Source organism: Triturus cristatus, chromosome 3_1 (genome assembly GCF_964204655.1).
Source record: "Triturus cristatus chromosome 3_1, aTriCri1.1, whole genome shotgun sequence".
Classification (NCBI taxonomy): Eukaryota; Metazoa; Chordata; class Amphibia; order Caudata; family Salamandridae; genus Triturus; species Triturus cristatus.
In genome coordinates, this window is record NC_140583.1 from 354,909,496 (window position 1) to 354,922,150 (window position 12,655).

At 43.0% G+C, this 12,655-nt stretch overlaps 1 protein-coding gene across 1 annotated transcript in view; it reads right to left on the reverse strand.

Moving 5' to 3' along the window:
• TRPM1 (transient receptor potential cation channel subfamily M member 1) overlaps nt 1-12,655 on the reverse strand; it is a gene marked incomplete at its 5' end in the record, with an annotated part of 381,597 nt that overhangs the window by 185,300 nt on the left and 183,642 nt on the right. Inside the window, 2 exons of the mRNA XM_085646142.1 lie at nt 5,260-5,289; nt 5,606-5,746. Coding sequence (XP_085502268.1) covers nt 5,260-5,289; nt 5,606-5,746 — 171 coding nt within the window. The remainder of the gene's footprint in view (nt 1-5,259; nt 5,290-5,605; nt 5,747-12,655) is intronic.

A 12,655-nucleotide genomic window follows, 5' to 3' on the forward strand; every position in this document is an offset into this window, starting at 1 on the left:
GTGCTCTGCCGGCAGAGCCGCCTCACTGTGCAGCCATCTTGCTGCTCGGCTTGGCCACGCCCCCCCCACATAACATTACTTGATACTTGATATGAAATCTAAGCCACACCTACAAAAGTCTTTTGAGGTACCTAATCATCATGCAGCTGACATTTAATTTAGACTTCATTCATTCTGTGTTGTAAAATTGTATTTCATGATTGTCCTACTTCCTCTAAAAATATTTTTCTGTGTTTACGCTGTGAGCATCCCTGCACATGGACTGGATAGATTGCAGAAACACTCCCAAGAATTCTGCCGCCTGATGCACAATTATGATACAAAAATAAAACATGAGTCACTCCCCTGCAGTCCTTCATCAAAAGAAGGTGTGAGGTGTGGTGTTCTCAACCAGGAATAGTCAATTCTGAGTATGAAATAGTGACGTTCACACCAATTTGTGACAGATGTTCCCCAATGGTGGTCTCACTGTGCAGTGTTTGAATGCCTGTCACTGGTGTACATATTGGGAATGTGCTTAGAGTAGTTACGCTGAAGAGATGGCCAATGCCAAGCAATGTCACTAAGCTAGTGAGCAAGGAAAGGGTTAAGTAGGTGCTAAAATCTGCAGTAGAAAAGAAGCAGTGACCCTTGGAGTTTTTCCTATTTCATTTTACTCGAAGTGTTATTGAAATTGCTGGACTCGGTTACCTTCTTGCTCATCAGAGGCCGGGGCACTTCATTTGCTTCAAGGACACTTGACCTGTACCAGGATGACATTCTCGCCCAGTGCAATCTCTTCCTTGTTGCTAGGAGGGCACGACTACCACAATACTTCTGTTCTGAGAGCACTCTCTTCGTGGAATTAGTTTTTAATCAGTGGCATAGGTTTGATTCCAAATTCAACTTGATAGCCCGAGTATCGTTTTACAAACCTCTTTAAATGTAAAAGAACATCATGTCGCTTCCAATACGCACAAACGTCCCAACTTTAAATATTAACAGTGTTTATATTTACAGGGGCTCTGATCCTTGGCATGCATATATGATAGGCAGGGGAAGAGACTGCTTAGTTCGAGCTGATTGTTGCAGGTGGGGCCCCCCAGGACACATTTTTCCATTCGTATTTTGACCTGGCACCGGGGTTCTCCAAAGTCGGTGCTAGAGGGCCGGATCCATGCCAGATTTTTTAGTATAACTACATTTATTTAAATGGGGATATGCTAAAAATCTGGCAAGGATCCGGCCCTTCAGTACCAACTTTGGAAATCCCTGAGTCATAGACCAAGAAAACTGAAAACACACAAAGGAGCAAGGCAAAAGAGAAAAACTGAAAAACATGACAAACGGAGAAAGTAGGAACTCGCCAGAGGGAGTTTTAATGGTAGGAAGGGACTAGTGGTGAATAAAGATACATGAGATAGTATCAAGACTACAAAGCCATGGTATTTGGCGCGACATTCAATAGAACTCGTCGCCAGCTTCGGAGCAAAACATTGGGCCCCAGCACTTATTATTAACTATATAATATCAACGGGCGTCGAGTCACCGAAAGGACAGTGGGTGCCGAAGTGACATCATTCACTCACTCTTTAATCCCTGATGAGATTATAGCCACGATGATGAGCCATTGACAGCCACTCACATGATCCCTCGTCTCATATTTTCTGCCGCTAGTTATGGAAAAGCTATGGTGCGCCCACCACAGAAAGTAAATGGTGCTCAGACAACCTTCTGTAAATTTGGTTAATGCCACTGCCTTCATGAACCTTACACCAGCAGGAGTAAGGGTAGAAGTACCGGAGGGCAGGTGCTCAGTAGCAGCTGCCCCCTTCATTGACACCCATGACTGTATCTGCCTTGTTTTAAAGCCAGACCCAAGAATAACATATCAATCAGATCAGGACCTATTTGGGCCTTCAAAGTGGTACTCAAATGGCATCCTTTGTTGTGAAATACTAAAGTTAATCAAAACCAAAGCACCAACCATCACTTCTTTACAGTTTTTGATTTAGTTCAAATGATTGATTAGTTGTTACAAGAAACCTATTTAATTTCACAAACAGCGGGTGGGAGCGCACCCTTGTTTAACACAGAGCACAGGATTAATTATTCTTGCGGATTCACTGTATGCTGTAGCTGAATTGCTGTTATCTCAATTCAGTACTGCTGCTAGTATGTATTCACCAGTATTGCTTGAGTAAAAGAATAAATATATTTCTTTTTAAAACTATCCTTGGCGTGGATTCCCCCTAACGTTTTGCCTTCAGACCGCCTGTTTTCGCTGACTTTGTTTTTGCTGGTCCTATGTATCTGCACACTTTACGGCTGATAACCAGTGCTAAAGTGCTTGTGCTCTCTGCTCAAAACATGGTAATATTGCCTTATACCCAGTTGGCATATCTAATTTAGTTAGAAGACCCTAGTAAAGTGCACTGCATGTGCCAGGGCCTGTAAATGAAATGCTACTACTGGGCCTGCAGCACTGATTGTGCCACCCACTTAAGTGGCTCTTTAAACATGTCTCAGGCCTGCTGCTGTAGAGCATGTCTGTTCTTTTTGCTTTTGTCGTCCTAAGTGAGAAGGGTATTCCCAGATGTGGATCCCATGCTCACTTTGCCACTGGATTTAGGCCAGCCTAGCTGATGTGGAGTGATATCCCGAAACTGGTCCGAGAATGCTTGTTTCCAGTCCAGGAAGGACCAGGCCTGACAGTTCCGGCAGAACTGTTCCCATGGGAAGCAGGGCCAAGGCTGATTTGCACATGGCTGTGGTCCAAACTGGGGTGGCATGGTCAGCAAAAAACCTGATAGAGTAAACCCAGATCTGTGACTTGGGGTGAATGTTTGATTTGTTCAGCATCCTGTCCCTCTCCTGTTCTTTTTAATTTTAGAACGTTGCCATTTACTTGCCTTAACCATTTGGTGCCTGCAGCCTGTCTCTGGTCACATCACTGGGTGTAGTTGGCAGTTGGGCTTTGTGTATTCTTCCTAGATAGCCACACACAATGATGTGCACCCTAATTGATGACAGCATGTATCAGCTGCTGGGACTACAGATTTGTGCTCAGTAATTGTGACGTCATGTTGTCTGCACTGCACATCCCGATACAAAGGGATCGCAGTGCCAGAACAGATGGAGCATTTTGGTAACAAGAAGAAACTGGTGGTTAAGAATAGGGTGTAGACAGAATAACAGAGATAGGCTGAAATGCTTGATCATCACATATGTATGGCTGGAAGGCCAGCTAAAGGAAGAAAGGGACAATCAGACAGCAAGGGAAGAGAGTCTAGCCTGTGAACTGCTGATAGGAAGATAATGAAACTTATATAGCCATTAAAAACTAAAATACAAATATATAGGAAGATAGACACATACAGGGGTGGGGGAAAAACTCTTACATGATAAGGTTAGAAAAAGAATGTGGATAGTAAGGGAGTAGCCAGAAAATTAAAATGTCCCCCACTTTGAGCAACACAAGTAAGCCCAGAATTCCTTGACAGGTTCCCTTCATCCTTTCATCCTCCCGTCCTTTCACCATTCCATCCTTTCACCCATCTATACTTTCACCGTTCCATTCATCGTTCACCCATCCAGCCTTTCACCCATCCATCTTTCCCCTTTCTATCCCTCCATCCAGTTATCATTTAGTTCACGTTGATCATCCATCCTCATTTCTGTCTCCTTCATTGAACTTGGCTTACTTAGCATCCATTCTCTGCAGAGTGCAGACAGACGAGCGGAAAGACATGCAGAGACCTTTAGCAGACCCCAGATTGCAAACAAGGTCATAGGTTGCAGTGGCTACCTCTGTTTCCCCCCATGAGCTCCCCCACCCCCCACGGGGATAAGCTGCTAAAGCAGGGGATCACGACACCATTGGTAGACACCAAGTTAGAAATAGGACAGGACTCATTTTGGGAGGAAGTTGTCACACTTAGAATAAGCACACTGGAGTGCACTGGAAACAGGGAGGAAGAAGGGGAGAGGGAAAACACTGGTGTATTTTAAAAGAAATACGAGGTCTTAGATGCCCTTTGGTATGGTCCCTCACAAGGTGCGAACAGACACACACAAGGGCACCCAAACTCAAACTCAAAATACGCTTTATTTGATTTAAAAACAATTAAATCATAAAAGCACATCATAAAACAAAGACTTAAAAACATGATGTATCAATCCATGTAAGAACATTAAAAGTACAATACAGATTTCTTTAAACATCCCTAACGTGAATAAAATTGAGAACCAGTTACGCTGGACGCTGATTACATCGAGTTTCTAAATTTAACCACCCCTTTTAAACATATAGCTATATGGCCAGTACTGATTTCATCATCCAAATATTGCAGTTTAATGAATGCAGGTCGACACTGTCTCAGACCTTGTGATTTTAAAATGGGTATGATCCATCTCTTCCTGATTATGATGTAAAACTTACAGAAATATATGGCATGTATTGTCGACTGTGGGGAGATGTCATCGCATGGGCATGGGCACAAAAGATGTGACCAATCATTAATTTGGGGGAATGAAACCATGTTATGAAAATTGCCTAGACGCAAACGCGTCAAAAGCATCCTAGCGTATATACTCAAATTAAAAGACAAATAAGGTTTTAACCCTGGTTCGGTATGGATCAATTGATTAGCATTGACCGTTGATTTCATAATGTTAGAGGAAAATCTAAGCATCTCCAGATGACTAAAACATAGGGACTTTAACTCCTTCCTCGTAATTGAAGTCAAACGGTCAGGTTTTGAATTGATCAGGTCAAGAATTGATTCCATCCAGGTCGGAGGGAGGCCGCAAGTACAACAGGCCCGTAGGACCAGAGTAAGCAGTGGGCCCCACAACAGGGGGCAAGATTTAAATAAGTCCACAGGTATACTATCTGGTCCTGGGGCTTTTCCGCCCTTGCTTGCATTAATGGCCAAGATTACCTCCTCCGTGTTAAAATCAATATCGATTGGGAGGAAGTTAGACAGAGCAGGTCCGGGATCATCACCCTGGGGGGTGTCATCATGATTACAGTATAATCTAGAGAAATGAGACACCCATTGATCCTCCCCAAGGTCACCCATACAACACACAGAGACATACAGGCACAAACACTCACCCCCCACATGCAGATATTAGACCCTCTATTCCTTTAAGAACCAGAACCAATAACTACTCAGCCCTGCTTTTAACGGGTACTTTCCAATCAACCACATGCTCAATTAGTTACATCTAAAGTGATGCAGCCACATGGCTTACTGAGTAGAAAAGTGGACTTACCTCCATTCCTAAAAGTTTAAGAGCTTTTGGCTGCAAAAAAACACAAAATGACATTTGTTTAAAAGTGGCCTTAAAAGTTTAAGAGCGCTTGGCTGCAAAAAAACAGAAAGAGACATATGTTTAATCAGCACAACAAAGCGAGAACACTTAATAAATCTGCCCCATAGCCTTTTAAAATGCCTTGGACACCCTCTGCATCCTGTATAAGATTAACGTTATCTGAAGAAGACAACAGCAGATCCTGGGATTACAAGATCTTTTCAATGCAGAATCAGGAGCATTCGTACAAAGAGTAAAGTTACAGTATTAAATGCATGGCAGTAAACACTGAAATCCATATTCTTACCCTCTTTGGTCCAAACAGATTATTGTAAAGTGTCCGGAAAGACTTCCGTGTGTAGTGACAGCGGTAGGCGCCACCCATGAGGTATTCAAGTACAAGACCAATGTCTATCAGGCTGACGTGATAATCTGGTGGAAGATTTCCCTGAAAAATAGGCACAGCATTTCAGAGTGATAATTACATGGCTTGTACACTGCATAGAGCCTAACATCATGGACTGCTACCTAGGAGATATACAAAGGTCACACCATTGAGTGTGCTACATTTGCCGACCCTAGGAAAAACCTAAAGACCTGCCCTGGGTAAACCATGAACATTTTTAGAACAACAAATTATTGTTCGCCTTTTCTGCCTTATTTGTTTGCCCGTCTTCCATTGTTTCGAGTATTATAAACATTATATGGAGTGGGGTACCCAGAAATAATCAAACCATGGGAGCAGAACATCTAGGGCCTTAAACAAGGGGCAGATTACTTTCTTTATATTTATTGTGTTGGCCAACACATTCCGCATCCCCGCTGAAGTAATTCATTGTGTTATTCTATTCATAGCTGCTACACATTTCTGTTTTTGAGGTGTAATATCTTTTTACACATTGGTCATTTTCCAAGGGTGCTTGTTGATAATTTCTCTCTCTATATGTATATAGTGAATGTATATAAAGTAGCGTACAAGGGTGACATATATCAGCCAGTGTACAATGGCCAGAGTTTTGAGAGGCACATTACCATTAAAGGCCATGCGCCTTAAAACCTCACTGCAATAAAATGTCTGATACATGCTCATTCGAAGGGCCTCAGGTTGGAGTGCGTTCTTGTAGTCTTCATTTGGCCCTTTTGAAATTATGCTTTGATATTGTTTTCTGAGGTGCAGAGATGTCTAAAACTCTAAAGGGATGGCTGATCTTGGATCAGCGAAGCTATGGCCTCCTCATCTTTGAGTTCTCGTGGTCTTCTTCACCCTCAGAATACTTTCCCTTTCGGGAGGTGAGTTCGGTTACTACACAATAAACTAGATGGCAGGTCCAAAGTCCAAACTAAAGACTCCTTTTCAGTTTTTGAGAGGGAATCCAAGATGGCTGCCAACATTCTGAACAAGAACTGAATATGTGATCAGAACTTTCGCAATTCAGAAAGCTCCAAAAAGGCGCTGCCCATTGACATCGGATCCATAAAACATGAAATGTCCAAATGAAAGCCCTGGTCTAGATCTAAGGCCATAGCTACACATGCTTTGATGTCGTAGCCCCTTCGGTATAAGTGTCATTCTATTGAAGCATATGAAGCATAGCAATGTGTTCAGTAGTACAGAGATGATCTCTACAAACCTAATGGAGCCCAGACGATAGACACAATGCCACAGAAAATATATGAACCAAATGCATTTTTATTTTGTAAAAACATTCTCCTTCGAGGAGAACAATGAGGTAAATTGAGCTTTCCTCGCAGTAAAATGATAAACACATTCGCATATCGCGTGTCTGCTTAGAATCTCGTGACCACACTCGGTGCCACACGCTCTTGGCTTAATTTTGGAATATTTAATACATTGTGTTGCTTGCAGAAATGTCTGCAAAGCTAAAAGTACATTTTTGCATTTTTCTCGGCCGTCAAATCTTGACTACGGCAGTGTTCACAGAGGAAGGATGCATCGATTTTTATACAAGCCGCTGACGTGTACTTTAGGGCAGCGAGTGTAGGATAGGAGCCCAGGAAATTAAAAAATCCCCTCTCATGTAGCAGGAAAAAGCAGTTGGACGAAATAAGATTTCACAAAAACAGAATATTCATCATCAATCAATGCTGTCTTTAGGGCTGAAAAACTCTGATCCAGGAATCTCATCGTGAGAACCAAGAAATTATGCATTCGTGAGGGATTAGAGAATCTGTGATTAGGTGCTTTTGTTTAAACCCATTTGTTGGCCCTATGTCAGATGCACCTTTCAGTAGCCAAAGCGGAGGCATAATTCCACAATGCTATCAAAGAAAGAAGGAGGAGTATTACAGAGGATTGGTTCGAGATCCAATATCTTATTTTGTTAAGGCATATATCTTGTCAGCCAGATACAGATTATCTGGACTCGGTGATGCAGCATGCCACTATAGATTATAATGCGTGAGAGACCCATCTTTCAACAAAAAAAAGGAACACACCCATTTATAGTGAGATCAAAAAAGATACAAAATGGCAAAAGTGGGTGGTCTTTGCTCTTTCAGCTTTCTATCTATTTACCAAGACGGAGGTCGCCATGTTCCATATATTTCTCTCACTTTCCAGTACATTTAGAAACAAGTACAGTGCAACCAAATGAAATTCTGTTTAATACCTTTACCCGAATATTTAAATAATGCACCATTAACGTTTAGACAACTCTAAAGAAACACAACCCAGAGAATCTAGGAACAACGCCTTTCCTTAATCTAGCATTAAGTGCAGATTTATGACTCTATGCCGTAAAGGAATTGTAACTGGTCCTCTGCCAAAGGTCTACTTATTGATAAAGCAAATGGCGTGGACACGGACGAACGGTGTTGCCACCGGCCCATCCTATTCTTTATGGTTGGTGTAATACTCTTGACTGGGGGATTTGGTTTAGAAAATAATCAACTTTTCTATCCGTCCTGGAAAGTGGGTTTTTATAATGCAAATTTTGGGATCTTACTCCTGTAAATGCATACAAGTGGAAAGATGTCAGTATCGCTCGGTGCTCACTTTTGTGAGCCTGCAGACATGTCTGCACAGTGAGTTTGTATGTCACTGCTCGAATGAAACACCTTCCAAGCAGTTTTACTCTTTAAAGACCATTGCAGTAAATCTGACATTAAGGTGCAATAGAAATGTGCTGTTACATTAGGCTTTGTTCTTCACAGCTACCCTGCTTCCTACCACACTCACATCAGTATAATTTTAACATCATTTTCTATGTGGAAGGTATCTTAAGATTTACATTTATCGTCGCTAAGTCCTCCTTTCATATTGCTTTAGATTATCTCTAATACCTGCCAATTCTAGTACCTCATGCAGGATTCATGCACTAGAACCTGTATATCAACCCATACTTCATGGGTAGGTTATCATGTAAAGTACTTTGCTTTGCTCCTACTGTGGAATTACTGCAGCTAAATGTTAACACTCGGCTAAAGACAGGGTAAGATGTGGGATCCGCCTCTGCTTATGCCATGGTCTAAATAGTTTGTAGCACATTAGTCAGTTTACATAAATCTAAGGAGTGTTACACAACTGCCAGTCTAACTAATGTTATCTAAAAGACACAACAGTCCAGACAAAACAAATCACCTCCATGTGAACCCAACCGAATCCCCCAGTTATTCGCTGCATGATTGGAAGCCATTGCATGGAGATGGAAGCAGGAGAGAGATGAATGAGCAGACATGAAAAACAAGACAAGGACAGTTAATCCATGTGAACAATAGGAAATGGAAAATGAACACTAGTGAAACAGACAGTGTTAATTCTTATGCAAGAGCCGCAAAGCTTCAAATGGATCATGATCCACTACTAGCCGACATGTGTTTTGCAGACACCCCTACTTTTCAAGGCATGTGATCAGTTCAAAATGTGCAGTGCAGTGCCAATCGCTATCTTTTATTAGTGAAATCCACTTCAATCTAAATCTTCCATTTTGTTCTCAAGTTATAATTATCCGCATTTCACTATTAGAAAGCTTTGAGTTTCCAGTTCGTATTAACCAATATCTAAATCTTCCATTGTATCCTCAGTTTATGATCATGCACTTGTAACTCATAGAAAGCTTTGAGCTTCCTCTTCAGGTTAATCTTTATCTGGGTGGAACCAATGGAATGCCTTGCATCGAGACAGCCTTTCGGCTTCTATCAATGACAGCGAAACACATGTTGGCTGGCTGTGAAGATGATCTGATGGCAATTTGAGTAGAATGAACAATGTGAAGATACGTTTAGCAAAAAAAAAATCTCTTTTTTTCTATATGAAATAGATAGATTATAATTTTAAATATATTTTTGGATGTTTATGAAAAAATAATTTTTGTTGGTATTCAATCCCCTCCGAACTGCATCTAATTTTATTGATCAATACTAAAATCACACTCGGGGTTTGGGAGGCAAAGCACCAGGCCTTTTCTTATGATTAGCAATATATCTGTGTGTGTGCATGTAACAAATATGTGCCTCTCTACTTAAGGAAAACCACTCCTTACATTAATATTAACTTTGAAACCCCCTGCCCCCAATTTGTGTAACCGCAATAAGATTATTAATTTGGAAAAAGAAAAGTCAAAAGAACTCACTTTCGTACTGCCAAATTTGGTGGGTTTATCAAAGGGTGTCAACATTATAAGGGTGTCCCCAAAACTGTTTTCAGTTTTAACATTATAATCCACAAAGGCATGATTCTCTACAAAGTACAAAAATGCAGCTGAATGAAAATACACCAAAGTAAACAGGCTTGTAGTAGTAAGTTCTATTTGATGCCTTTCCTTGGGTGGGTGAATTTTCTTTGGCTCTTATGAACGTTAGCAGAAAACGTAAGTGCTGGTTTTGCATGCATGTATTTTGTATATCCATTAAACATCTTCAGCAACGTATGGAAAATAAAACAGAGATATCGAAAGGAGCATTATGATTGGATGTATGTTTCCTTGCCTACGATTGGGGGCAATTCTTGGTTTGGCTCACCACCCGCAGATTTGTTGAAGGGCACGAAAGGGTTATATCAGCCAACCACTGCCACCCTGTCCTTGCTAAGTGCCCCCTGAAATTCTACATGGGCTACAAGGATTTATATACACCCACAATCTTATTGGCGTCCACCCTGATGCTATAGTGTGGCCACCCTGAAACTGAGGGATAATATTCCTAGAACCATATTGTGGAGGCATGCAGATCTATAAGTAATGTGGCTTGCAGTTACTTAATGAGGGCGTGGGGAATTGCCACGCAGCCCCCCTCCATAAAAAAAAATAATAATGTGGCCATGCCCCAGGGGATGGGGTCCCCGGGGCCGTAACTGGCTGTGAGAGGGAGACCCACGCGGACCCCTTCCCGTTCATTATTTTCTTTTTTAAACAAAAGGGGTCAGGCCCTGGGGGATGGGGTCCCCAGGGCCCAAAAAGAGGGAAGAGAAGGGGGGCCAGACAGCCCACCTTCTAAAAAAAAAGACGTGATCGTGCCAGAGGCCCCGCCCCCTCCCAGCAACACTCTGCAAACGCGTTTTAAATTGGGGAATTAATCTTAATTTGGGGGATTAAGTCCCCTTGAATCCTGAGGGTCCCTGGGGGCCAACTAGCCCACCAGGTACCTCCAGTAAGCTAGTTGGACCCAAGGGACCCTCAGGATTCAAGGGGACTTAATCCCCCAACTTAAAACGCGCCACAGGGCGCGTTTGCACAGTGGTGAAGGGAGGGGGTGGCGCCTGAGGTGACATATGTGCAAACACGCCCTGTGGCGCGTTTTAAGTTAGGAATTAATTCCCCTTCAATCCAGAGGGCCCCTGGGGGCCAACTAGTCCACCAAGTTCCTCCAGTAAGCGCCACAGGGCTGCGTTGCAGAGAGGTGGTCCAGGCCACACCCCTTTTTACACCTCTCTGCAACGCAGCTCTGTGGCGCTTACTGGAGGTACCTGGTGGGCTAGGTGGACCCCAGGGACCCTCAGGATTCAAGGGGACTTAATCCCCCAACTTAAAACGCGCCACAGGGCGTGTTTGCACCTCCAGTAAGCACCACAGGGCTGCGCTGCAGGGAGGTGGTCCAGGGCACGCCCCTTTTTACACCTCTCTGCAACACAGCTCTGTGGCGCTTACTGGAGGTACCTAGTGGGCTAGTTGGATCCCAGGGACCCTCAGGATTCAAGGAGAATTAATCCCCCAACTTACAACGCGCAAGGGGGCGTGTTTGCAGAGTGGTGGAGAAAGGGGGCATGGCCTTTGTCTACCTCTCACCAATCCCACTGCGTGGGGCTTACTGGAGGTAAAAGGTAGGCTAGTTGGCCCCTAAAGGACCCCCAGCAGTGAAGGGGACTTCATTTCCTATCCAAGAGCGTGCCAGGGAGCGCGTTTGTAGAGTGGTGGGCAAAGTGGGCGTGGCCTGGTAGGAGTACTTACCAATGCTGCTGTGTGGGACTGACTAGAGGTAATAGTTTGGGAAGTTGGCCCCCAAGGATGTCCTTGGGGGCCAACTACCCCTCTTGTTACCTCCAGTAAGTCCCACACAGTGGAATTGCTAAAACAGCTTCGGAGGCCATGGCCCCCTTTTTCTACCACTCTGCAAACGTGCCTCGTGGCAGACTACGGGATGGAGGATGACGTCCAATTTAGTCCTGAGGGAGTTTGAGGGCCAAGAATCCCTGCTGGTACCTCCTGTAAGTCTGACGCAGTGGAATTCCTGAGCGTTGGTTGGACGCCCAGCACACTTTATCCACCACTCTGCAAACGTGACAACTAGTTAAAGTAACATTTTTCTGCACCTCTGACTTAGACGTAGTTTTAATCCCCCTGCCCTAATATGTACTAGGGCCTTACAGAGGAGGTAATGCTAATCACAGGGGTACCCCAACGCATAGTGTTCCCTGGTGTATGTAGGTGTTTTCACTGTATTCTAAGTGTCTTTTAGCATTGCACTGGCTCTAGGCCTGGTTAGTCAGAGTCAGTTACCACCAGTACCGGTCTGAAAAAGTTGTAGGCGCAGGATGATTTTGCAACAAGGTCTCTTTCTGCTCCTCTGTTGGTTCTTTCTGCACGTCTTGCTTCTTGCTGCACTTTTCTTTGTCTTTGCGGACTTCTGTTGGTTCCTTCTGCATTTCTTTTGCTTCTTTCTGTGCATTTTTTCTTCTTTCTTCATATGTCCTACCTCTCTAGGCATAGTTAGAAACTAGCATGTAAAAAACCTTAGAAATTCACTTAAAAACCATAGGTTTCAGGCACGTTATAGTTAGTAATTAGCATTTAAAACACCTTTGAAATTCACTGAAAAAAACATAGGTTTCAGGCACGTTATAGTTAGAAATTAGCATTTAAAAAAACCTTAGAAATTCACTGAAAAAAACTTAGGTTTTAGG